Genomic DNA, 24,097 nt, shown 5'->3' on the forward strand with positions numbered 1-24,097 from the left:
AGTTGTATTTTAATTTCATTAGGCTTATTCTTTCATTTCCTTCTTCCCTTGACTCAGAGGCCTCACATGTTTACAGACATTCATTGGGTACAAACCTTTTGGGGCAGTTCATTTAGTAGCTGTATGGTGGATTTTCTTTCCTTTACACAGTGAATATCACAGCTGCACACCCAGTGCATTACACCACTATGTGAAAAAACCCTCAGTGTGAAGATTATTAATGTTTTCTGTCCTGAAAGTCAGTTTTTTTAGTTCTATAAGCAGATCTTTGTGACGTATACAGCATCGTCCTTAGAGTTTATGGCACTGAAAATTTTTAACTGTCACTGGTGGGAAAGCATGTGCCCATTCACACCACCACCATGTGTACTGAATGTTCCAATTAAGTTTGACCTGGTATGGGTCCCATATACTTGAGCAGCATTCAAATATGGGCTATAGAAGTGTTTTATAGGCAGTCTCTTTTGCAGAAAAATTGCAGTTTCTTAGCATCCTACAATTAATTCAAGGCCTGTAATTTGCTTTATCATACAACTGAACCTATGTGGTCATTCCATTTCATATCTCTACGCATTGTTACTCCTAAGTACTTGCATGACTTAGTGACAGGGCACAGTGCTAAGAAACTGGATTCATATTTGAGAGAATGGAAGCTGAAGTCCGCGTGTGTCCATGAAGATTTAGTATGGCTACTAGCCTATGAACTGAGAGCCCTCTTATTATAATATGAAATAAGGTACCTGTGTAAGATTGTAGCAACAAAGCAAAGTGCTGTACAAATTCCTTTACAAGTGCCTGTGTGATTTAATAAAACCTTCTAGGGCTTCAAGCCATTCAAACAGTACAGATTACCTAAACTTTTGACATATACTTCCACGTCATAAGGAAACAGAAGTGGAAACACATTAAAAATTTCCCCAGGCTTCTGCACCTTTGAACTGTACCTCCTTGCAAGCTGCCCATCTCATATTTCATAGTTTTATCCTCATGATTGCGGTAGATAAATATATTTTTTAGTTAATATATTCCAGGTCGGAAAGGAACCTTGTTGTTAGGTTAGAGGGTGGGTACCAATCACAGTCGAGTATGATTATGGCTTATAGTGGCCAATGTGTTAATTCATAAATTGACTGAGTTATTAACATGGAGCACTTAATAACACAAACTTTCACATTCCAATATTTAACAAAATACACTATTTATATGGTGATCTTTGCTATATGATTTTCAATGGAACTGATACACATGACGAGCATACAAGCACATATACCTCTTATATGACACTGAGCTCGCTAGCCACAGCTGCGTGTGACATTAACAATACTACTTGCAACTGCTGCTGCACTGCTTATTGGTATGTCACAATGTGACAAACCTTACATATCCCCAGAAATAAAGAGCAATTTGACTAGAGACAAAGATCCTTAAAAATAAAAGAACAGGGTAGAAAACGAAATTGCCATTGTATAATCAATGTACACATAATAAGCAGTGATATATACAATGAATAATCCAAAAAATTTTAAGTACTAATGAGGATCAAGTTAGTGTAGAGTAAAGCAACTAGCAATGAATTTAAAGATGTTGCAACCCACAAAGCATTCTTATTAATCTATAGGAACGAAGTAGTATTATTAATATAAATAAATAGTGTGTGAAACAAATTCTCAATCTCAAGATGGTCATAAAAAACCAAAAGGGCAGATGAACAGTGATCACCTTTGTAGACTCCATAAAAGCATATGATTCAGTTGACAGATGTATAAAGAATTTAAAGTAGATGGAAAGAAAAGATAGTAGATTAAACAAACATTATCTGATACCAGCTCCAAAGCTAAATTTCATGGTGATATGTCAGAACCTTTTAATATAAAAATAAGGATCCAACAGGGAGAATGGCTATTCTCCTTACTGTCCAGTCTTGTACTAGAAAATATAATTAGGACATGGAAAAGAGAAGTAAAAGGAATAACTGCTGCCAGACTACATTAAACTAAAATTCATTTCTAATATTCAGCTTATGCAGATGATCTAGCAATCTTTTCAAAGAATAGCAGCTAAAAGTGGACTGAGAATTTTGTATGAAAAACCCAATACATGGAAGATTCACCTGAATACCTAGATGAACAACCCATGTTCACACAGTTTGGCAAAATGTCTCAAGTATACAAATTTAAATACCTACAAGAAACCGTCCAGTTCTCTGGATTAAATCATGAAGCCAAAAAAAAAAAAAAAAATTACTTATTAAATGACAAAAAGGTTATAGAATTAAATCACAGTACTCAAACCTAAATCAGTATATGTATCAGAGACTGTAATGATTAGAGATAGATCATTAACTGAAGACATAGAAAAATATTAAAGGAGTGTACTAAGAGTGGCCCAGTTTGTGTTGGATGAATCTGAATGAGACAGAAGTCCAATCAGTTATTTAAAAATTTGGAGAAAATCTTTGACACTTCCTGGAACTGACATTTAAAAATTTATGGCCACATTCTTAGACTGAACAATAACAGGCTGACCAGGAGGATTCTCCATCTTGTCACCTCATAGAAAGTTAAAAACAACTGGATATATGAGATTGAAAAAGAACTTCAGGAAATAGCCATTACAAACAAAATTCTACAGGACAGAGCTGCATTAAAATTTGTTACTGATGAGCTTCAGTTTAAAGCTAAACCATGTTACATCTAAGAGAACATGGATAGAAGACTGTAAGAAAAATGACAGTGAGAAGATGAAGAGATTTTGGGGGAAGAGGAAAGTAAGCACATAAATGAAATAAGTTCGATCCCGCTACATAGCTGGGATTAGCGATATAAAATTGACTAACAAATCAACAGACAGGATGAAGTTCATGCAAACGTGGTACTAATGACTGTTAATAAATATAGTCTCAACAAAAACAGTTCGATTTAATAAAATGTCATTTGCAAACTGAAAATAATGGCAAAACATGTAGTTGAACGATCAAAGATTATAGAAGGCCTAACCTATCAAGCGAATTGATTGTACACACACACATATACAGGGTGGGCCATTGATCATGACCGGGCCAAATATCTCACGAAATAAGTGTCAAACGAAAAAACTAGCTTGTCTAGCTTGAAGGGGGAAACCAGATGGCGCTATGGTTGGCCCGCTAGATGGCGCTGCCATAGGTCAAACGGTTATCAACTGCGTTTTTTTTAAATAGGAACCCCCATTTTTTATTACATATTCGTGTAGTACGTAAAGAAATATGAATGTTTTAGTTGGACCACTTTTTTCGCTTTGTGAAGGAAGATGGCACTGTAATAGTCACAAACACATGGCTCACAATTTTAGACAGACAGTTGGTAACAGGTAGGTTTTTTAAATTAAAATACAGAACGTAGGTACATTTGAACATTTTTATTTCGGTTGTTCAAATGTGATACATGTACCTTTGTGAACTTACCATTTCTGAGAATGCATGCTGTTACAGCGTGATTACCTGTAAATACCACATTAACACAATAAATGCTCAAAGTGATGTCCGTCAACCTCAATGCATTTGGCAATATGTGCGCATTGACAATGGGCTGATGCATGTTGTCAGGTGTTGTCGGTGGATCACGATAGTAAATATCCTTCAGCTTTCCCCACAGAAAGAAATCCAGGGACGTCAGATCTGGTGAACATGCGGGCCATGGTATGGTGGTTCGATGACCAATCCACCTGTCATGAAATATGCTATTCAATACCGCTTCAACAGCACACAAGCTATGTGCTGGACATTCATCATGTTGGAAGTACATCTCGATTCTGTCATGCAGTGAAACATCTTGTAGTAACATCGGTAGAACATTACGTAGGAAATCAGCATACATTGCACCATTGAGATTGCCATCAATAAATTGGTGGCCAAATATCCTTCCTCCCATAATGTCGCCCCATACATTAACCCGCCAAGGTTGCTGATGTTCCACTTGTCGCAGCCATCGTGGATTTTCCATTGCCCAATAGTGCATATTATGCCGGTTTACGTTATCGCTGTTGGTGAATGACGCTTCGTCACTAAATAGAACGTGTGCAAAAAATCTGTCATTGTCCCGTAATTTCTCTTGTGCCCAGTGGCAGAACTGTACACGACGTTCAAAGTCGTTGCTTTGCAATTCCTGGTGCATAGAAATATGGTACAGGTGCAATTGATGTTGATGTAGCATTCTCAACACCGACGTTTTTGAGATTGCCGATTCTTGCGCAATTTGTCTGCTAGTGAGGTGCGGAATTGCCTCAACAGCAGCTAAAACACCTACTTGGGCATCATCATTTGTTGCAGGTCGTGGTTGATGTTTCACATGTGGCTGAACACTTACTGTTTCCTTAAATAACATAACTATCCGGCGAACGGTCCAGACACTTAGATGATGTCGTCCAGGATACCGAGCAACATACATAGCACACGCCTGTTGGGCATTTTGATCACAATAGCCATACATCAACACGATATCAACCTTTTCTGCAATTGGTAAACTGTCCATCTTAACGCGGGTAATGTATCACGAAGCAAATACCGTCCGCACTGGCAGAATGTTACGTGATACCACGTTCGTGACTATTACAGCGCCATCTATCACAAAGCGAAAAAGTGGTCCAACTGAAACATTCATATTTCTTTACGTATTACACGAATATGTAATTAAAATATGGGGGTTCCAATTTTTAAAAAACTTTATGCATCTGGTGGAGCATAAAGTTTCTGTTATGTGTATCTATTTTATTTATTAAGCTTACAGAAAAATGCTACGAACTTGTGCACCAACCTAATATATTTCAGTACTTCAGTGATCCTTGTGCTTTTCCTCCTGCTAAATCAGATAATTCTTGAATTTTCCCCTGGATTTTACATAGAATCATAGTTATATTCTCAGTTTCTTCAACTGCGCTGGCCTGCTAATCAGCATAATTATCCCATTGACTTGAGCAGCAACTTAATTTTCTCACACATCAATATGTTTTAAATTTACACTCAGTGTGTCATCACCATCCTTACGACGCCCCTTTAAAATACACTATGATCTCATCTCTTCTGTCTTGAATAATCAACCAACTACTTCCAAAATCTAACCTGCATTTATATTCTGTAAGTCCGTCAGTGCCAATCAATCAAGAATTATCAATATGCTGTGTTCAGATCCTCTGCGAAGTGTCTTCTCTGCTCACATATGGGTTTTCTTTATTTCCAACCACACTAATAATTCACACATTATTTACTGGAATGCTCGTCATGTTGTACGACTTCTGTGAAACTTCTATCAGTTGATCATCACTCTCTCTCAAATACATTCTAAGTTTAATACACAGATTGGAACTGGCATAATAGACATTAAGACATCATCTACAATTACTTCATGTTCCCCCCAATAAATCTTCTTTCATGTCGTCGTCATTGTTGTATGAGATAGCATTGATACAAGTTCTGACACATTCCAAGGCAATGTTGTTTCGAACTGGGTCTTATTTGAAATTAAATGTTCTGACACATACTGTGGCAGTGTTGCTTCGAGTTGGGTCTTATTTGAAACTAAGTTTTCTGGGTAATTGATGCACTTGCATCCATTTATTGTGATTTCAGCTTTCATGTTGTCTGCCACGTCTTTGTTTGTAACACTATAGCCGATAATGTTCTTCATATTGTCGCTGTTGTTCATTCACATACTGATTAGCTACCTGCCTTTGATTTACATCTCCCCATGAGTTCTAATTACTCTGCTGACTATTATTATTATTATTATTATTATTATTATTATTATTATTATTATTGTAGTGTTGTTGTTGCTGCTGTGTGCCCAAATTTTGATGGCATTGATTATTTTGGTTTCTTTCCTGCATATGGCGCTCGTCATTAATGATATCCTTGGAATTGAGTGTCAACAATACTTTGTACTGTAATAGTTTTACATGTACTACCTAAAGTCGCATATGAAAATTCATGCCGGACTGGGACTCGACCCTGGATTTCCCACTTATTGTGATTTGAGTTCTAGTCCCGGTCTGGCACAAATTTTCATAGGTCGCTTCAATTTAATTAAATCTTGATCTTTACTGGATCATCTAGATGTGTATTTTTGTCCCAGTTATATTGAGAATAGCTACTCATTATGCCTTTATTTTGATTGTGTATCAGTGGTGATATTAATTCAAGTCTAGTTTTCTGGTGGATGCTTTGAGACCAGTATTTACACAAAAATGCCTTCTCAGTTTCCTATAAAGTGTTACATGTTTCGGAGGCATTATTTCCCCATACCCAGTAGACTCTCATTATTTTGATATTGGATAAACCAAAAATTCGGCTAGCTCCTACCAGCTCTTCAGTCTCTGAAGAATTACAACAAAAAAACTGCTGCTTAAACCGAATTTTGGATAATTCATACTACAAACTAAAATTTGGTTCCCACATTACATATTCCATATCTCATTCTTCATTTGAGTCAAATAAGTATGCACATACGGAGTGCTGTGCACTAAAGTATTATCTGTTATGCATTTCACATATTGTTCTTCGTACTCTACTGTATTGTAATTTCGCAACAATGGCCGATTCCTTGCTTGCTGCACACGTGTCACTGCCACGACATAAAGACACGACAGCGGGGGAAGAGAGGGGTTGGTCAGCAGACCTCACACAGTGCACAACACGTGACAATCCAGAGAGCTCTCTGTCTCTATTTGTTTGTGAACAGGGAATATTTTTATTTCCTTTCACTCCTCATCACTGACAATGTGTCCCCGAAACAGAAATAAGCTCTTACTGATCTGGCTCTATGACAGAAGAAGCAAATTCTACATATGGTTGACAGTGGAGAGAAGACTAAAACACAGGTTGCAGAACTTTTTCAGAATCCAAAGTCTACTCTCTCATCAATAAGTTCAAGAAAGAAAACAGAGACAAGTTTCACAAGCTGTTCATTTAGTGGCAGCAGCAATCATATAAGGCCAGTCAGACATGAATTAGTATAGGATTTGCTGTTTCAGTGGTTCCAACACATGTGTTCACGGCAAATTCCATTGTCCGGCCCCATGCTTCAAGAAAAGGCTCATGGAATGCCCAGGAAAAGGGAATTCAACAACAACTGGATGCCAAGAAAGAGAAATATTTTGTCAAATTTGGACCACTGCTTGGCACATCAGTTCGATGACCTGGAACTTCCAATCATAGAAGTTGTCTTCTTACCAGCTAACACTATGAGCCATCTGCAGCCATTGGATCAAGAAATAATCACCTCAATGAAGTGTAATTACAGACACCGTCTTGTTAAGTCTGCCATTAGTGAAGTCAAAACACATGAAACAGTTCCACATTGGAATGAACTGCAAATTATTCACAAAATACCTGCTGCTTGGGATGAAGTTACAACAGACACCATAATTACCCAGTTTAAGAAGGCTTGAACAGCAAGAGATAATGCCACTGAAACTGAAAAAGAAATCAATGATCCAACATCTGAGCTTACTCATAATGCAGATACAAATTTGAATCGTGATGCTGGTCTTCTACAGGTTTACACTCGATTGGTGCCTTTTTGTGTCATGAATATGGAAGAATGGGATGCTACAGAAGAGTGTGATGATGCTGTACTCTCATCTTCTGAGGAGGCACATGAAGATATTACACCATTACCTAGCACTGAAGTTGCAGCAGCAGTTGCTGTTCTTGAGAGATTTGCTGCCACTTCTGATGTCTCTGAGGCATTTGAGGCTGCTCTGGACTTGGTACCTTCAGAGAATGCCAAAATATTATGACCAACAGTGTGACAAACAACAATTAATTTTTTTTCCAAAGTATTGTTTGGAAAAAATGATGACAAGGATTAGACAATATGTACATGCAATTCATCAATTAAACAAATGCCAGAAATACTGTTGTACATATACGGTGTAGTTATTTTCATTTGTTCTTAAATGTCTTGAATATAGATCACCCTCATTCATTGATACCCACATCAAAATAAAAAGTGAACTCAACAGTGGTATATTTTTACAAAAAAGTCATTAATTCATACTTCATTAAACCAGATTTTTTATTTTTTGGTCCCTTGAAATTCAGTTACACAAGGGTCTGCTGTATATACACCATCTCCCAAATAATTTAAACATATTTCTACTGTTCCTCCCTCAGAATATGTATTTGGGAAAGCATTACAAAATAATTCCATGAAATCGACTGGATGTGTTCCATTTTCTTGGTGGAATGCTTGAAGTTTCTGCAATTGGAGTTACTGTTAACTCCCTGGTATAATGCTGGTACTATAAAATCATGATTTCTTTTCTTCAAAAACCTGTTAATTTCCTGTTTTAATGTTTCATGGTCAAACCCATCCACACTGTTGTCGCGACATCTGGTAGTATCATTAATGCTGTTAAATTTAGTTTTGAATGCTACATATGGTGCCTGAACACCCATAAACAATTTAAAATTTTTTGTTATATTTTGTTACAAAGTCATGTTTCACTTTAGCAATTTTGGCATTTTGTTGAGTGGTGAGATTAGCTGTTTCATTAGCTGACTGCTGTGTTCAGCTAATTCCCTTTTTACACTCGTGATTTCAGTTTTAACATTTTTGCAATGCGATTCTAATTCAAATTTTAGTTCATCATATCTGCACATTAATAACTCAGTTATGCTGCACTGAATATGTGTTATTTCTTTGCTGATCCTAGCATCCATGTCTTGACTATTAGAATTCATTCTAGCATCTATATTTTGAATACTCAAATTTATTCCATGAATATTGGAATTAATTCACTGGACAAGCTTTAACAATAAACCACAATGCGAGTCATTCTTTTCAGATTCTTGAACATTCATAAAGTGTAGTTAACATTGGAACATTTGAATCAAAATCTGCATCTCCACTACCTTCAGTATTTTTAGTTTCTATGACATCCTCTTTCACTGAATCATCTAATAACACACTTTCTACACATTTAACTTTATCAATGATATTAGCTCTACTAGCCAGTTTTTATAGTTTGAGCTATACTGTTGCACAGTGAAAAGTGCCAACAATCATTATATAGGTTTAGTGCATATATAATTTGCAAAATTCTAACCACCACTAATCTTGGTGAGTTTTTGAGACACTGTAAGCATTTGTTTGCAGACTCACCGTGTTTTTTCTTTTGATGCTGTAATGGATCAGCTCAATCTAAAGACAGCGTGGTGTTTAAAGTCCTCTGTCACATATCCCATTGTTAGCTCCCTACCTTATTTCCTCATTGTTCTTTCCTCAAGGCTGCAGTAGTCAAACAGATTTTATTTAGTTAAGGTATTCCAGGTCAGCAAGAAATTTTGTCATCAGGTTAGAGGAGTCACAATTGGGTATGGTTATCACTGATATCGATCAACGTGTTAAGTCATAAATTTGCTGACTTAATAACATGAAGCACTTAATAACATGAACTTTCACATTCCAGTATTTAACAAAGCAAACTATTCGTACTGTGACATCTGCCATGTGATTTTTAATGCAAGTGATATACGTGGCAAGAGCATAGAATAGAATAGAAGTTTCTTGTCTCGTAACATACAATTTCAAGCCATTGACTTAATGTACTTGACACTCATCAAAACACAAAAACTGGTTTACAATTTTCCTTATAATATGAATAATATACGAGGGTCACTCCAAAAGAAATGCACACTATTTTTGTAAAAGTACAGTTTTCATTCTGCATGTGTGAAAGTTTTACAGTGTGTAGATACATCCTTCCCAATTGTTTTCAAACTTAGTTCAACCTGTTCCCGTGAGTGGCACCGTCACAGCATGTCTTCAAGATGGCTACTACACTTGACGTTCATCAGAAGCAACGTGCTGTCATAGAGTTCCTGTGCTGTGAAAACGAGACAGTGGGAAACATCCACAAGAGGTTGGAAAAGGTGTATGGAGATGCTGCTGTCGATCACAGTGCAGTTAGTCAGTGGGCAAGCAGGTTACGTGATGAAAGCGGGCACGGCAATATTGAGGATTGTCCACACAGTGGCAGGCCTCGTACTGCACATACTCCAGACAATGTGCAGAGAGATAATGAATTGGTGACTGCTGACAGACGCATCACACTGAATGAATTGTCACGCTACGTTGGGATAGGGGAAGGAAGTGTTTGCAGAATACTGAAATTGTTGGCGTTAAAAAAGGTTTGTGCCAGGTGGGTTCCCAGGATGTTGACAGTGGTTCACGAAGAAAAAAGAAAAACGGTATGCAGCAAACTTTTGGAAGTGCGAGAATGGTGGAGATGAATTTCTTGGAAGAATTGTGACAGGTGATGAAACATGGCTCCATCATTTTTCACCAGAGACGAAGAGGCAGTCAGTGGAGTGGCATCATGCAAATTCACCCAAGGAAAAAAATTTCAAAACCACATCTTCTGCTGGAAAAGTTACGGCTACGGTGTTTTTCGAATCCGAAGGACTCTTGCTTGTCGATATCATGCCAAGTGGAACCACCATAAATTCTGATGCATATGTGACGACACTGAAGAAACTTTCAAACATGTAGAATAAAAGATGGATTTTAAAACAAATAGTGTGCATTTCTTTTGGAGTGACCCTCGTAATATACTGCACTGGATAATTAATTAAGCAATTAATAATTTTTCTTTAAAAATAACAAACTTTAATAAATTAACAGTCCTAAGTACTTGCTCTCTCCTGCTCAAATGTTCATGTTGTCATTCGTGAATTCTTCTACTGAATAGCAACATTTCTGCACTAGTTTCTCATATAAGATTTTTTCAGTGTATCAAAATTTATGCTGAGCAGTTCTCTCCCTTCCACTTTGTTACAAATTTTCATACCTATATAATGTGGAGTTTGAGCATAAAGTTTTAAACGGTGGGTGGGCAGCATAAAATTATTTTGATTTCTGGTGTTATAATCATGTTGAAAATGATTTGCTACAAATAAATCACAGTTACTGTGTACAAAGATAATCAACTCACATACGTATAGTGAGGAAACAATTAATATACCCAGATTGTTTAGGAGTGGGCAACACTATTTTCTATGCCCTAAATTGTGCATATTTCTAATGATGCTTTTCTGAGGTTTCAATAATTGGCACACATGGTTTGAGTTACCCCAAAATACAATTCCATACCTTATTACTGACTCAAGGTAGCTGTGGTATACTACTTTTCTTATGCCCATACTGGTAGCATTGTACAATATCCTCATTGCAAATGCTGAACTATTTAATTTATTTGCAAGGTTCTGTCTATGTGAGCCCCATGATAGATTTTTTGTCAAGTTGTATTCCTGTAAGCCCCATAATAGATTTTTATCCAGTTGCATTCCTAGGAATTTCACACAACTAGCTTCCTGAACCCCCCCCCCCCCCATGAACCATGGACCTTGCCGTTGGTGGGGAGGCTTGCGTGCCTCAGCGATACAGATGGCCGTACCGTAGGTGCAACCACAACGGAGGGGTATCTGTTGAGAGGCTAGACAAACATGTGGTTCCTGAAGAGGGGCAGCAGCCTTTTCAGTAGTTGCAGGGGCAACAGTCTGGATGACTGACTGATCTGGCCTTGTAACATTAACCAAAACGGCCTTGCTCTGCTGGTACTGCGAACAGCTGAAAGCAAGGGGAAACTACAGCCGTAATTTTTCCCGAGGACATGCAGCTTTACTGTATGGTTAAATGATGATGGCGTCCTCTTGGGTAAAATATTCCGGAGGTAAAATAGTCCCCCATTCAGATCTCCGGGTGGGGACTACTCAAGAGGACGTCGTTATCAGGAGAAAGCAAACTGGCGTTCTACGGATCGGAGCGTGGAATGTCAGATCCCTTAATCGGGCAGGTAGGTTAGAAAATTTAAAAAGGGAAATGGATAGGTTAAAGTTAGATATAGTGGGAATTAGTGAAGTTTGGTGGCAGGAGGAACAAGACTTTTGGTCAGGTGATTACAGGGTTATAAATACAAAATCAGATAGGGGTAATGCAGGAGTAGGTTTAATAATGAATAAAAAAAATAGGAGTGCGGGTTAGCTACTACAAACAGCATAGTGAATGCATTATTGTGGCCAAGATAGACACAAAGCCCATGCCTACTACAGTAGTACAAGTTTATATGCCAACTAGCTCTGCAGATGATGAAGAAATTGATGAAATGTATGACGAGATAAAAGAAATTATTCAGGTAGTGAAGGGAGACGAAAATTTAATAGTCATGGGTGACTGGAATTCGTCAGTAGGAAAAGGGAGAGAAGGAAACATAGTAGGTGAATATGGATTGGGGCTAAGAAATGAAAGAGGAAGCCGCCTGGTAGAATTTTGCGCAGAGCATAACTTAATCATAGCTAATACTTGGTTCAAGAATCATAAAAGAAGGTTGTATACCTGGAAGAATCCTGGAGATACTAAAAGGTATCAGATAGATTATATAATGGTAAGACAGAGATTTATTAACCAGGTTTTAAATTGCAAAACATTTCCAGGGGCAGATGTGGATTCTGACCACAGTCTGTTGGTTATGAACTGCAGATTGAAACTGAAGAAACTGGAAAAAGGTGAGAATTTAAGGATATGGGACCTGGATAAACTGAAAGAACCAGAGGTTGTAGAGAGTTTCAGGGAGAGCATAAGGGAACAATTGACGGGAATGGGGGAAAGAAATACAGTAGAAGAAGAGTGGGTAGCTCTGAGGGATGAAGTAGTGAAGGCAGCAGAGGATCAAGTAGGTAAAAAGACAAGGGCTAATAGAAATCCTTGGGTAACAGAAGAAATATTGAATTTAATTGATGAAAGGAGAAAATATAAAAATGCAGTAAATGAAGCAGGCAAAAAGGAATACAAACGTCTCAAAAATGAGAGCGACAGGAAGTGCAAAATGGCTAAGCAGGGATGGCTAGAGGACAAATGTAAGGATGTAGAGGCTTGTCTCACTAGGGGTAAGATAGATATTGCCTACAGGAAAATTAGAGAGACCTTTGGAGAGAAGAGAACCACTTGTATGAATATCAAGAGCTCAGATGGCAACCCAGTTCTAAGCAAAGAAGGGAAGGTAGAAAGGTGGAAGGAGTATATAGAGGGTTTATACAAGGGCGATGTACTTGAAGACAATATTATGGAAATGGAAGAGGATGTAGATGAAGATGAAATGGGAGATAAGATACTGTGTGAAGAGTTTGACAGAGGACTGAAAGACCAGAGTCGAAACAAGGCTCCGGGAGTAGACAACATTCCATTAGAACTACTGATGGCCTTTGGAGAGCCAGTCATGACAAAACTCTACCATCTGGTGAGCAAGATGCATGAAACAGGCGAAATACCCACAGACTTCAAGAAGAATATAATAATTCCAATCCCAAAGAAAGCAGGTGTTGACAGATGTGAAAATTACCGAACTATAAGTTTAATAAGTCACAGCTGCAAAATACTAACGCGAATTCTTTACAGACGAATGGAAAAACTGGTAGAAGTGGACCTCGGGGAAGATCAGTTTGGATTCCGTAGAAATGTTGGAACACGTGAGGCAATACTAACCTTACGACTTATCTTAGAAGAAAGATTAAGAAATGGCAAACCTAAGTTTCTAGCATTTGTAGACTTAGAGAAAGCTTTTGACAATGTTGACTGGAATACTCTCTTTCAAATTCTAAAGGTGGCAGGGGTAAAATACAGGGAGCGAAAGGCTATTTACAATTTGTACAGAAACCAGATGGCAGTTATAAGAGTCGAGGGGCATGAAAGGGAAGCAGTGGTTGGGAAAGGAGTGAGACAGGGTTGTAGTCTCTCCCCGATGTTATTCAATCTGTATATTGAGCAAGCAGTAAAGGAAACAAAAGAAAAATTCGGAGTAGGTATTAAAATTCATGGAGAAGAAGTAAAAACTTTGAGGTTTGCCGATGACATTGTAATTCTGTCAGAGACAGCGAAGGACTTGGAAGAGCAGTTGAACGGAATGGACAGTGTCTTGAAAGGAGGATATAAGATGAACATCAACAAAAGCAAAACGAGGATAATGGAATGTAGTCAAATTAAATCGGGTGATGCTGAGGGGATTAGATTAGGAAATGAGACACTTAAAGTAGTAAAGGAGTTTTGCTATTTAGGGAGTAAAATAACTGATGATGGTCGAAGTAGAGAGGATGTAAAATGTAGACTGGCAATGGCAAGAAATCGTTTCTGAAGAAGAGAAATTTGTTAACATCGAGTATAGATTTAAGTGTCAGGAAAGCGTTTTTGAAAGTATTTGTATGGAGTGTAGCCATGTATGGAAGTGAAACATGGACGATAAATAGTTTGGACTAGAAGAGAATAGAAGCTTTCGAAATGTGGTGCTACAGAAGAATGCTGAAGATAAGGTGGGTAGATCACGTAACTAATGAGGAGGTATTGAATAGGATTGGGGAGAAGAGAAGTTTGTGGCACAACTTGGCTAGAAGAAGGGATCGGTTGGTAGGACATGTTTTGAGGCATCAAGGGATCATAAATTTAGCATTGGAGGGCAGCGTGGAGGGTAAAAATCATAGAGGGAGACCAAGAGATGAATACACTAAGCAGATTCGGAAGGATGTAGGTTGCAGTAGGTACTGGGAGATGAAGAAGCTTGCACAGGATAGAGTAACATGGAGAGCTGCATCAAACCAGTCTCAGGACTGAAGACCACAACAACAACAACAACAACAACAACAACAGCTTCCGAAAATCCTGGTTTCTGTGACTGACCTGAATATCATTTAATTTTGCTTGTTTTGTTTTAAACTGCTTTAACTGAGTGTTTTTCCATGTTTAATTGTAACCCATTTAAATCAAACCAGGTATCTAATTTTGCTAGTGTATTTAATACAATTTGGGTAATGGTCAGTACTGTTACTTTCAATGATTACAGATGTGCCATCTGCAGATAAAATTGAATGACACTCAATATTAAGTGGTAGATCATTTACGTAAAAAAAAAAAAAAAAAAAAAAGTACCTAAGACAGAACCTTGGGGTACTCCATGTGAAATAGTTTTCCATTTTGATCTATATGGTCCTCTCTTTGATGATATAATCACTTTTTGTCTTTGGTTGGTTACATAGGACTTAATCCATTCTAATACCATGCTCCTAATTCCATAATTTTCCAGTTTACAGTGTAGCAAGGAGTGGTTCACACTATCAAAGGCCTTTGATAGGTCACAAAAAAATTCCTATGGCATGCAGTGAGTTGCCTAGAGAGCAGCTAATTTTATCTACAAACTGGTTTATAGCAGATATTGTGGTTTTATCTTTTTGAAATCGATACTGATTTTTTGAGCGTACTAGTGTGTACTTACGTGTGTCTGGGAAATAACCTTTTTTAAGGGACTGGTTAACTATTGTAGATAGTTGCTGTGCAATTATTTTAGGGACTGTTTTTGACACTTTCATTCGTATCCCATCCCATCCTGTGGATGTTTTACTTTTTAGTGATAGTATCACATTTTCTATATCTTTTACAGTAGTTTTGGTAAATTTACTGAAAAGTTCATCTTCAAATTGCTCACTGTTGAAGAAATTTACCGTAATCTGGGTAATCTTCTACATTGATGTTTGATTTGTTTGCATTTGTAAAGAATTCATTTAATAATTCAGAAATTTGAGCAGGATTTATAATAGTTTTATCCTCTATCTTGAGGATCATGGCCTCTATCTATGGCACCTGTTTCAATTTTGATGACCAGCCATAATGCTTTTGATTTGTTTTCATTATCCAAAATAAATCTATTATTTGCCAGTTAATTTACTGCCTTCGCAACTTTTTGCAGCCACTACCGCACTGCATATCGTTATGTCACAATATAACTAACCTTACATCCTGCACTATATGTATTCCAAGAGGTGAGAATCGTTTCGCTCAAACCATAATTATCATCACTCTCTAGTAAAAATGCAACATTATCAGATTATTTGTAGTGTACTTTATTGAATAAAGCACAGAATTATTCTGCAATTATGAGACTGCTACCAACTGGCAGAAGAATTGGTAGATTCATCCAATGCTAAACAAATCTCAGGACAATTTTGTATCTACAGTTGAGCGGATGAGACTACACATTTGAAATTCCTCAGTTGATGAAACTAAGACATTTAATGTGTCCTGAAGACACATATATATTTTCATTATGAAAATATTCCTACCCCCATGAACCATGGACCTTGCCGTTGGTGGGGAGGCTTGCGTGCCTCAGCGATACAGATGGCCATACCGTAGGTGCAACCATAACGGAGGGGTATCTGTTGAGACGCTAGACAAATGTGTGGTTCCTGAAAAGGGGCAGCAGCCTTTTCAGTAATTGCAGGGGCAACAGTCTGGATGATTGACTGATCTGGCCTTGCAACACTAACCAAAACGGCCTTGCTGTGCTGGTACTGCGAACGGCTGAAAGCAAGGGGAAACTACAGCCGTAATTTTTCCCGAGGACATGCAGCTTTACTGTATGGTTAAATGATGGCGTCCTCTTGGGTAAAATATTCCAGAGGTAAAATAGTCCCCCATTCGGATCTCCGGGCGGGGACTACTCAAGAGGACGTCGTTATCAGGAGAAAGCAAACTGGCGTTCTATGGATCGGAGCGTGAAATGTCAGATCTCTTAATTGGGCAGGTAGGTTAGAAAATTTAAAAAGGGAAATGGATAGGTTGAAGTTAGATATAGTGGGAATTAGTGAAGTTCGGTGGCAGGAGGAACAAGACTTTTGGTCAGGTGAATATAGGGTTATAGATACAAAATCAAATAGGGGTAATGCAGGAGTAGGTTTAATAATGAATAAAAAAATAGGAGTGCGGGTAAGCTACTACAAACAGCATAGTGAACGCATTATTGTGGCCAAGATAGACACGAAGCCCATGCCTAATACAGTAGTACAAGTTTATATGCCAACTAGTTCTGCAGATGATGAAGAAATTGATGAAATGTGTGAATAGATAAAAGAAGTTATTTAGGTAGTGAAGGGAGACGAAAATTTAATAGTCATGGGTGACTGGAATTCGAGAGCAGAAAAAGGTAGAGAAGGAAACATAGTGGGTGAATATGGATTGGGGGAGAGAAATGAAAGAGGAAGCCGTCTGGTAGAATTTTGCACAGAGCATAACTTAATCATAGCTAACACTTCGTTCAAGAATCATAGAAGAAGGTTATATACCTGGAAGAATCCTGGAGATACTAGAAGGTGTCAGATTGATTATATAATGGTAAGACAGAGATTTATTAACCAGGTTTTAAATTGTAAGACATTTCCAGGAGCAGATGTGGACTCTGACCACAATCTATTGGTTATGAACTGTAGATTAAAGCTGAAGAAACTGCAAAAAGGTGGGAATTTAAGATGGGACCTGGATAAACTGAAAGAACCAGAGGTTGTACAGAGTTTCAGGGAGAGCATAAGGGAACAATTGACAGGAATGGGGGAAAGAAATACAGTAGAAGAAGAATGGGTAGCTCTGAGGGATGAAGTAGTGAAGGCAGCAGAGAATCAAGTAGGTAAAAAGATAAGGTCTAGTAGAAATCCTTGGGTAACAGAAGAAATATTGAATTTAATTGATGAAAGGAGAAAATATAAAAATGCAATAAATGAAGCAGGCAAAAAGGAATACAAACGTCTCAAAAATGAGATCGACAGGAAGTGCAAAATGGTTAAGCGGGGATGGCTAGAGGACAAATGTAAGGATGTAGAGGCTTATCTCACTAGGGGTAAGATAGATACTGCCTACAGGAAAATTAAAGAGAGCTTTGGAGAAAAGGGAACCTCTTGTATGAATATAAAGAGCTCAGATGGAAACCCACTTTCTAAGCAAAGAAGGGAAAGCAGAAAGGTGGAAGGAGTATATAGAGGGTCTGTACAACGACGATGTACTTGATGGCAATATTATGGAAATGGAAGAGGATGTAGTTGAAGATGAAATGCGAGATATGATGCTGTGTGAAGAGTTTGACGGAGCACTGAAAGACCTAAGTCGAAACAGGGCCCTGGGAGTAGACAACATTCCATTAGAACTACTTACAGCCTTGGGAGAGCTAGTCCTGACAAAACTCTACCATCTGGTGAGCAAAATGTATGAGACAGGCGAAATACCGTCAGACTTCAAGAAGAACATAATAATTCCAATCCCAAAGAAAGCAGATGTTGACAGATGTGAAAATTACCAAACTTTCAGTTTAATAAGTCACGGCTGCAAAATACTAACGTGAATTCTTTACAGACGAATGGAAAAACTGGTAGAAGCCGACCTTGGGGAAGATCAGTTTGGATTCCGTAGAAATGTTGGAACACGTGAGGCAATACTGACCCAACGGCTTATCTTAGAAGCTAGATTAAGAAAAGGCAAACCTACATTTCTAGCATTTGTAGACTTAGAGAAAGCTTTTGACAATGTTGACTGGAATATTCTCTTTCAAATTCTAAAGGTGGCAGGGGTAAAATACAGGGAGCGAAAGGCTATTTACAATTTGTACAGAAACCAGATGGCAGTTATAAGAGTCGAGGGGCATGAAAGGGAAGCAGTGGTTGGGAAGGGAGTGAGACAGGTTTGTAGTCTCTCCCCGATGTTATTCAATCTGTATATTGAGCAAGCAGTAAAGGAAACAAAAGAAAAATTCAGAGTAGGTATTAAAGACCATGGAGAAGAAATAAAAACGTTGAGGTTCGCCGATGACATTGTAATTCTGTCAGAGACAGCAAAGGACTTGGAAGAGCAGCTGAATGGAATGGACAGCATCTTGAAAGGAGGATATAAGATGAACATCAACAAAAGCAAAACGAGGATAATAGAATGTAGTCAAATTAAGTCTGGTGATGCTGAGGGAATTAGATTAAGAAATGAGACACTTAAAGTAGTAAAGGAGTTTTGCTATTTAGGGAGTAAAATAACTGATGATGGTCGAAGTAGAGAGGATATAAAATGTAGACTGGCAATGGCAAGGAAAGTGTTTCTGAAGAAGAGAAATTTGTTAACATCGAGTATAGATTTAAGTGTCAGGAAGTCGTCTCTGAAAGTACTTGTATGGAGTGTAGCCATGTATGGAAGTGAAACATGGATAATTAATAGTTTGGACAAGAAGAGAATAGAAGCTTTCGAAATGTGGTGCTACAGAAGAATACTGAAGATTAGATGGGTAGATCACATAACTAATGAGGAGGTATTGAATAGGATTGGGGAGAAGAGGAGTTTGTGGCACAACTTGACAAGAAGAAGGGACCGGTTGGTAGGACATGTTCTGAGGCATCAAGGGATCACAAATTTAGCATTGGAGGGCAGCGTGGAAGGTAAAAATCGTAGAGGGAGACCAAGAGATCAATACACTAAGCAGATTCAGAAGGATGTAGGTTGCAGTAAGTACTGGGAGATGAAGAAGCTTGCACAGGATAGAGTAGTATGGAGAGCTGCATCAAACCAGTCTCAGGACTGAAGACAACAACAACATGAAAATATTGTCAAAATGTAGATAACATTTAGTTTCTCTGCCCCCATTTTATGGTGACTTACATGTCAGATAAATTAAAAAAGTTTCCTTTAATTTTAGAGTTGCTGATAATTTACATAGAAAGTATAGTAATATCACTGGTAGTTAACCTTTTTCACAATATCTAATTTTTTGAAACATACTAAACCTCCTCAGACCCCATCAGGTACCACAGACAGGTATGAATTTTGGCATGAATATATTGTAAAGTGATGGTTTGATGTCTTCCTTCACTGTGAAGTTTCTACACCAGACATTACACCTTTTATCATTAACAGGAAAATACAAAATTATCATTACTGTCACAACTCAATGAATGGTTTAACTCGTACTCTAGGTAACAAAACTAGCACATGATTCTGCTCATGAAGTAATACTCTTTCTGCTCTTCTCCTGTGCTGCATACCACTGTCTGTCCACCCCATTTAATGGCCAGCATTCATTTCCCAGGCCACAAATGAACATAGCACTTGTTTGCAACAAGCTGCATGTTCCACTAAGACTGATTCCTCTGGATGGTGTGGACACAGTACTCTCTCACATTCCTTTCCTCACATTGTTGGTCAACAGTGTGTACCATCTGCCCAATACTACAGTGCCTTCAGTTTTGTGGTATTTAGTAACTGTATGGTGTTTTATAGACTCACCTTTTTGGATGTCAACATGAGCTGTTTAATTTTGGGACACTTTTTTTTCACTGTTGCATTCAGCATCTTTCAGGATGTTAATTCTGTGCCACTTATTATTTCACAGAATTGAATGCTCCATGATAGTAATGTCAAATTAATTTCTTTTAAGCACTTAGACAGCACCAACATGACTCACCTTGGTATTCAAACCAGTGTGTTCTTTTGATCTGTGTAACATACTTATTTGATCTATGTTCTGTCACATTTTGATGCCAAAGCTAGTTCAGAGTGATAGTAGTTAAGAACTAGTCCCTCTCTGCAGGCTTCTGTGTTATTATCCACAGCCTACCAGTCACTTTTAAATTAAATATATAAGTTTTATACTCTGCAAACTGCTGTAAAGTGCATGACTGAGGATGATTTTTATTGTACCCTGTATTAGAGATTCTTCCCATTTCATTTTGTATGGAGTGTGGATAGAATATTTGCTTGTATACTTCTATGCAGCCTAGTTTTATCTTTAACGTCTCTACAGGAGCGATGTATTTTGGGGTGAAGAATATTAATAGATTTTACTATAAAAACCAGCCCTTGAACTAAATTAATTTTTGTGAGATATTCAATAGGTTCCTTTGTATGTTTACAGTTAAAATTTTTTTAAATGGCTCTGATTGTAGACACACCTCTTTCGTATTTACTATTGTTTTAGCTCCAGATCTTGGTACCTACTTGACTGCATCTTTCAACTTCAAGACAGTTCAGCAGCTGTATTATTGTTTCAGCTATAATGTTAAACACCGCAAATTATTGCTGCATGAATACTTACACTAAATACGAGGTGTAATTGTATCCATAAAACTATTGTTGTTACTGTATGTCCTGTTTAACTTTTTCCTATATTATTGGAAATAATATTTTCCAAGCAGTATATGGTACAAGATAAATGTCTGTACTTAGGACTAATTCCTTGAACCACACTACTCAAGTGATATAATTGTTAAATTAAGTATATCTTTGGAATATTTTTATGTTTTATCTGCTGACATCATTGATATATTTTATGCATACAGATGAACAGTTTTGACGGGGGTTATTACTTTTTGTGTGAGTTAATAAAATATTTCTCCATTTCAGATATCTCAGATAAAAAAGGAAACCGCTGCACTGTCACTACATAAAACTGTTAAGGCCTTTGCTGGCAACAAACATACTCCCAAAAGACAGGATGGACAGAATACATTTGACCCAGACACCAGCCCAACAACAGCACTTGCATCATTTGTTCAAGCATCAAAATTATTATCTGCTTATAAAAATGCAAAACGTATTGCACATACTGCAAACTATAAAACTTCAAGTTCTACTGCAAGAGATGACAAATCTCGCCAACAGCCAAGTATAAAATCATATTTTCAAGATTTTTCAAAGTTAACTATACAAAAAGACATGCCAAAAGAATACTCTCATGGGAGTAACAGTTCAAATACTGTTGCAGATTCAGACATTAGTATATCGTTCTCTGGATCTGGAAGTAAATGCAAGGACAGAGACTCAAGCTACCCTGATTCTGAACGTACAGTCTTTTCTAATGAAGGATCACTGTCCTTTGAATCACCAGGGAAAGATTCAGAAGAATCTTTAGATGCAGCTGACAAAAAGTATGTACCTTCATCTGACCAACATAGATCTCACTCAAACAGTCCAGTTGTGAAAGAGCAAGATAGTAAGGACACTTTAAACACTACAAAAAAGGACTCCATTGGATCAGCTTTTAGTGCAGACAGTAAGGAGAACATAATTCTGCCTCTTTGCAGTGGAGGAAATGCAGAAAATGAACAGATTAAGACCATAATAAAGGATGAAACTTCTGTGTCAGATATGGGCAGTGAAACAGGAAAGGAGCTCTGTAATACTGAACTCAAATGTGACTCAACAAACAGTGGTTCTCTTAGTTCTGACAGTGATAAACCTTTAGAAAATAAAATTGTTTGTACCCTGCAGGATGAGACTAAAATCTCAACAGATGAAGCAGTAGTAGGTAGTGACATTTCGCAAAACTTAGAAGCAAACACTGTTTCATTGCCTAATGATGATGGATGTAGTTCAGGCAATGAGACTGATACAAAATCATCAGTGCCCTCTCCTCAAAGTGATACCAAAATTAATACTCAAGAAGATAATCAAATTCCGCAGATCAGTTTCGATACTGGCATGAGAAAGATAACACCTGACATAAGCGAAGAGAATGGATTAACATCGAGTAACAAGCAGAGAATATCAGACGTTTTATCTGAAAAGAATTTGATTCCTGAAACCAAATGGAATGAAATTAAAGTCTGTGCTGTACAAACAGGAAGAACTTCACCTGCCAACCTGAGTTCCATTGTAAGGCAAAATGTACATAATGAAGCTGAAAAAAATGTAGTAGTTCCTATCTTGCATTCTCAAACTCAGGTTATTGCTTCTGTAAAAGATGAGAAAATTTTGAATTGGAGAAACACTGATCTTTACACCAAGATCAGAGATACAGCAAATGTAACTGGTAAGAGTGAAACTGAGACCAAAGAAACTGTGCCATCACCATACCAGGAATGCTTAAAAGATACCTACAACAAAATGAAAACTGAAGTAAAACTAAGTTCTAAGGGTAGCACATTAGGGTGCACTGTAACTAAAGGAAAGCCATCATGCAGTCCTTACAGAAAAGGTGAACATCATTCTGCTCATAAGGATGTCAAAAAAATGCGTGAGAAAGCTGAAGTTGCACAAAAGATAGTGAAAAATTTAATGCCCTACTATGAACAAAATCAGATAACTTCAAGAAACCTCTTCAAGCTCATAGCCCGAAATCTGGCTCATAAATACATGGAGGAACACACGACTGTAGGTAGGTGTATTTTGTCTTGTAGTAGTGTTAATCTTCCTAACATAGAGTTTTTATTCATTCATTTATTTATATGCTGTCAACTAAAATTGAACTGAAAACTGTTTAAAACATACTTTAAGGTAAATATAAGTAGTATGATGAAAAACCAAAATGAAAAATCAGCTGTATTTCCAGGTCAAATTTTTTTATTATATTTTTATTATATAAGTAACTCATTGCTGTTCAACTCGTATGTCTACTCCTCTCCTGTCATCTCATCTTCCGTCCCCTCCTCCGTGCCGCCCCATTTCCCATACCTGTTTCTCATTTGCATTTAATATGTTGTTGATAGCATGTCAAACACTAGCTCAGTTCTGGCTAAATTATTGAGGAAACAATATGAACATTCAAATAAAGTTATTTCGTGGCATGGTACTTCCCTAATCCAGAAATGAAGCTGTCCGTACTTTATTTTCTTCAAATGTTATGAAGTAAATACTGTAGGCAAAGCTCACTCCAGCAGCATTGCTGCTCAGTGTTTGTTATATTAGATATCATCTTGTAAGTTAGTTTGCTCAGTCGTTATACAGAGCCACATTGCTTAATTAGTGTTGTAAGTAATTTTTTTTTAAATTTTACACTTCTGCATAAATGAAAAGCTTAATATTTTGAGTGAGCTTGTTAAATTCCTAACTAGAGCCAGATCTGAAGAGGCATTTTTATAAGTACGTAAGAAATGGCTCAGCTACAAACCTAAATATGGAGACTGTATTTCCAGTTGTACAAAGAAGAATAAGCATAATAGAAATGTAAACGGTGCTGGATAGAAGGATCCAGATGGCAGTGCTTGTGAAGCATGTCTTGGCCACAGTTTGGCAGAGGCCATTCATTCATGTGGACTGATGGTTGATGGTCATGCCAAAATAAAATACTTGGCAGAAATCGCAACAAAACTGGTACATGACATTGCTGCTTTCACAGGTGGCTTTGGCCCTAATGGTGTAGGATACTCCTGTGACAAAACTGGAGTAGAATGTACTAGTTGGGTGGACCTGGCAGGTCCTGCAGATAGGGATATGATGCCTGTGGCAAGTAGTTGGGAGTGGCATAGCAATGGACCAAGATGATGTGCAGGTTGGCTGGGTGA

The 24,097-nt window shown here is 37.6% G+C and overlaps 1 protein-coding gene across 1 annotated transcript in view; it reads left to right on the plus strand.

Annotated features, from left to right (window-relative positions):
• The window catches only part of LOC126469858 (ATP-dependent DNA helicase Q5-like), a 305,319-nt gene that overhangs the window by 270,750 nt on the left and 10,472 nt on the right, over positions 1 to 24,097 (plus strand). The window contains exon 12 of the mRNA XM_050097166.1: positions 21,219 to 22,971. Within this exon, the coding sequence (XP_049953123.1) occupies positions 21,219 to 22,971 (1,753 nt within the window). The remainder of the gene's footprint in view (positions 1 to 21,218; positions 22,972 to 24,097) is intronic.

The sequence above is a fragment of the Schistocerca serialis genome, chromosome 3, assembly GCF_023864345.2.
Source record: "Schistocerca serialis cubense isolate TAMUIC-IGC-003099 chromosome 3, iqSchSeri2.2, whole genome shotgun sequence".
In the NCBI taxonomy this organism is placed as follows: domain Eukaryota; kingdom Metazoa; phylum Arthropoda; class Insecta; order Orthoptera; family Acrididae; genus Schistocerca; species Schistocerca serialis.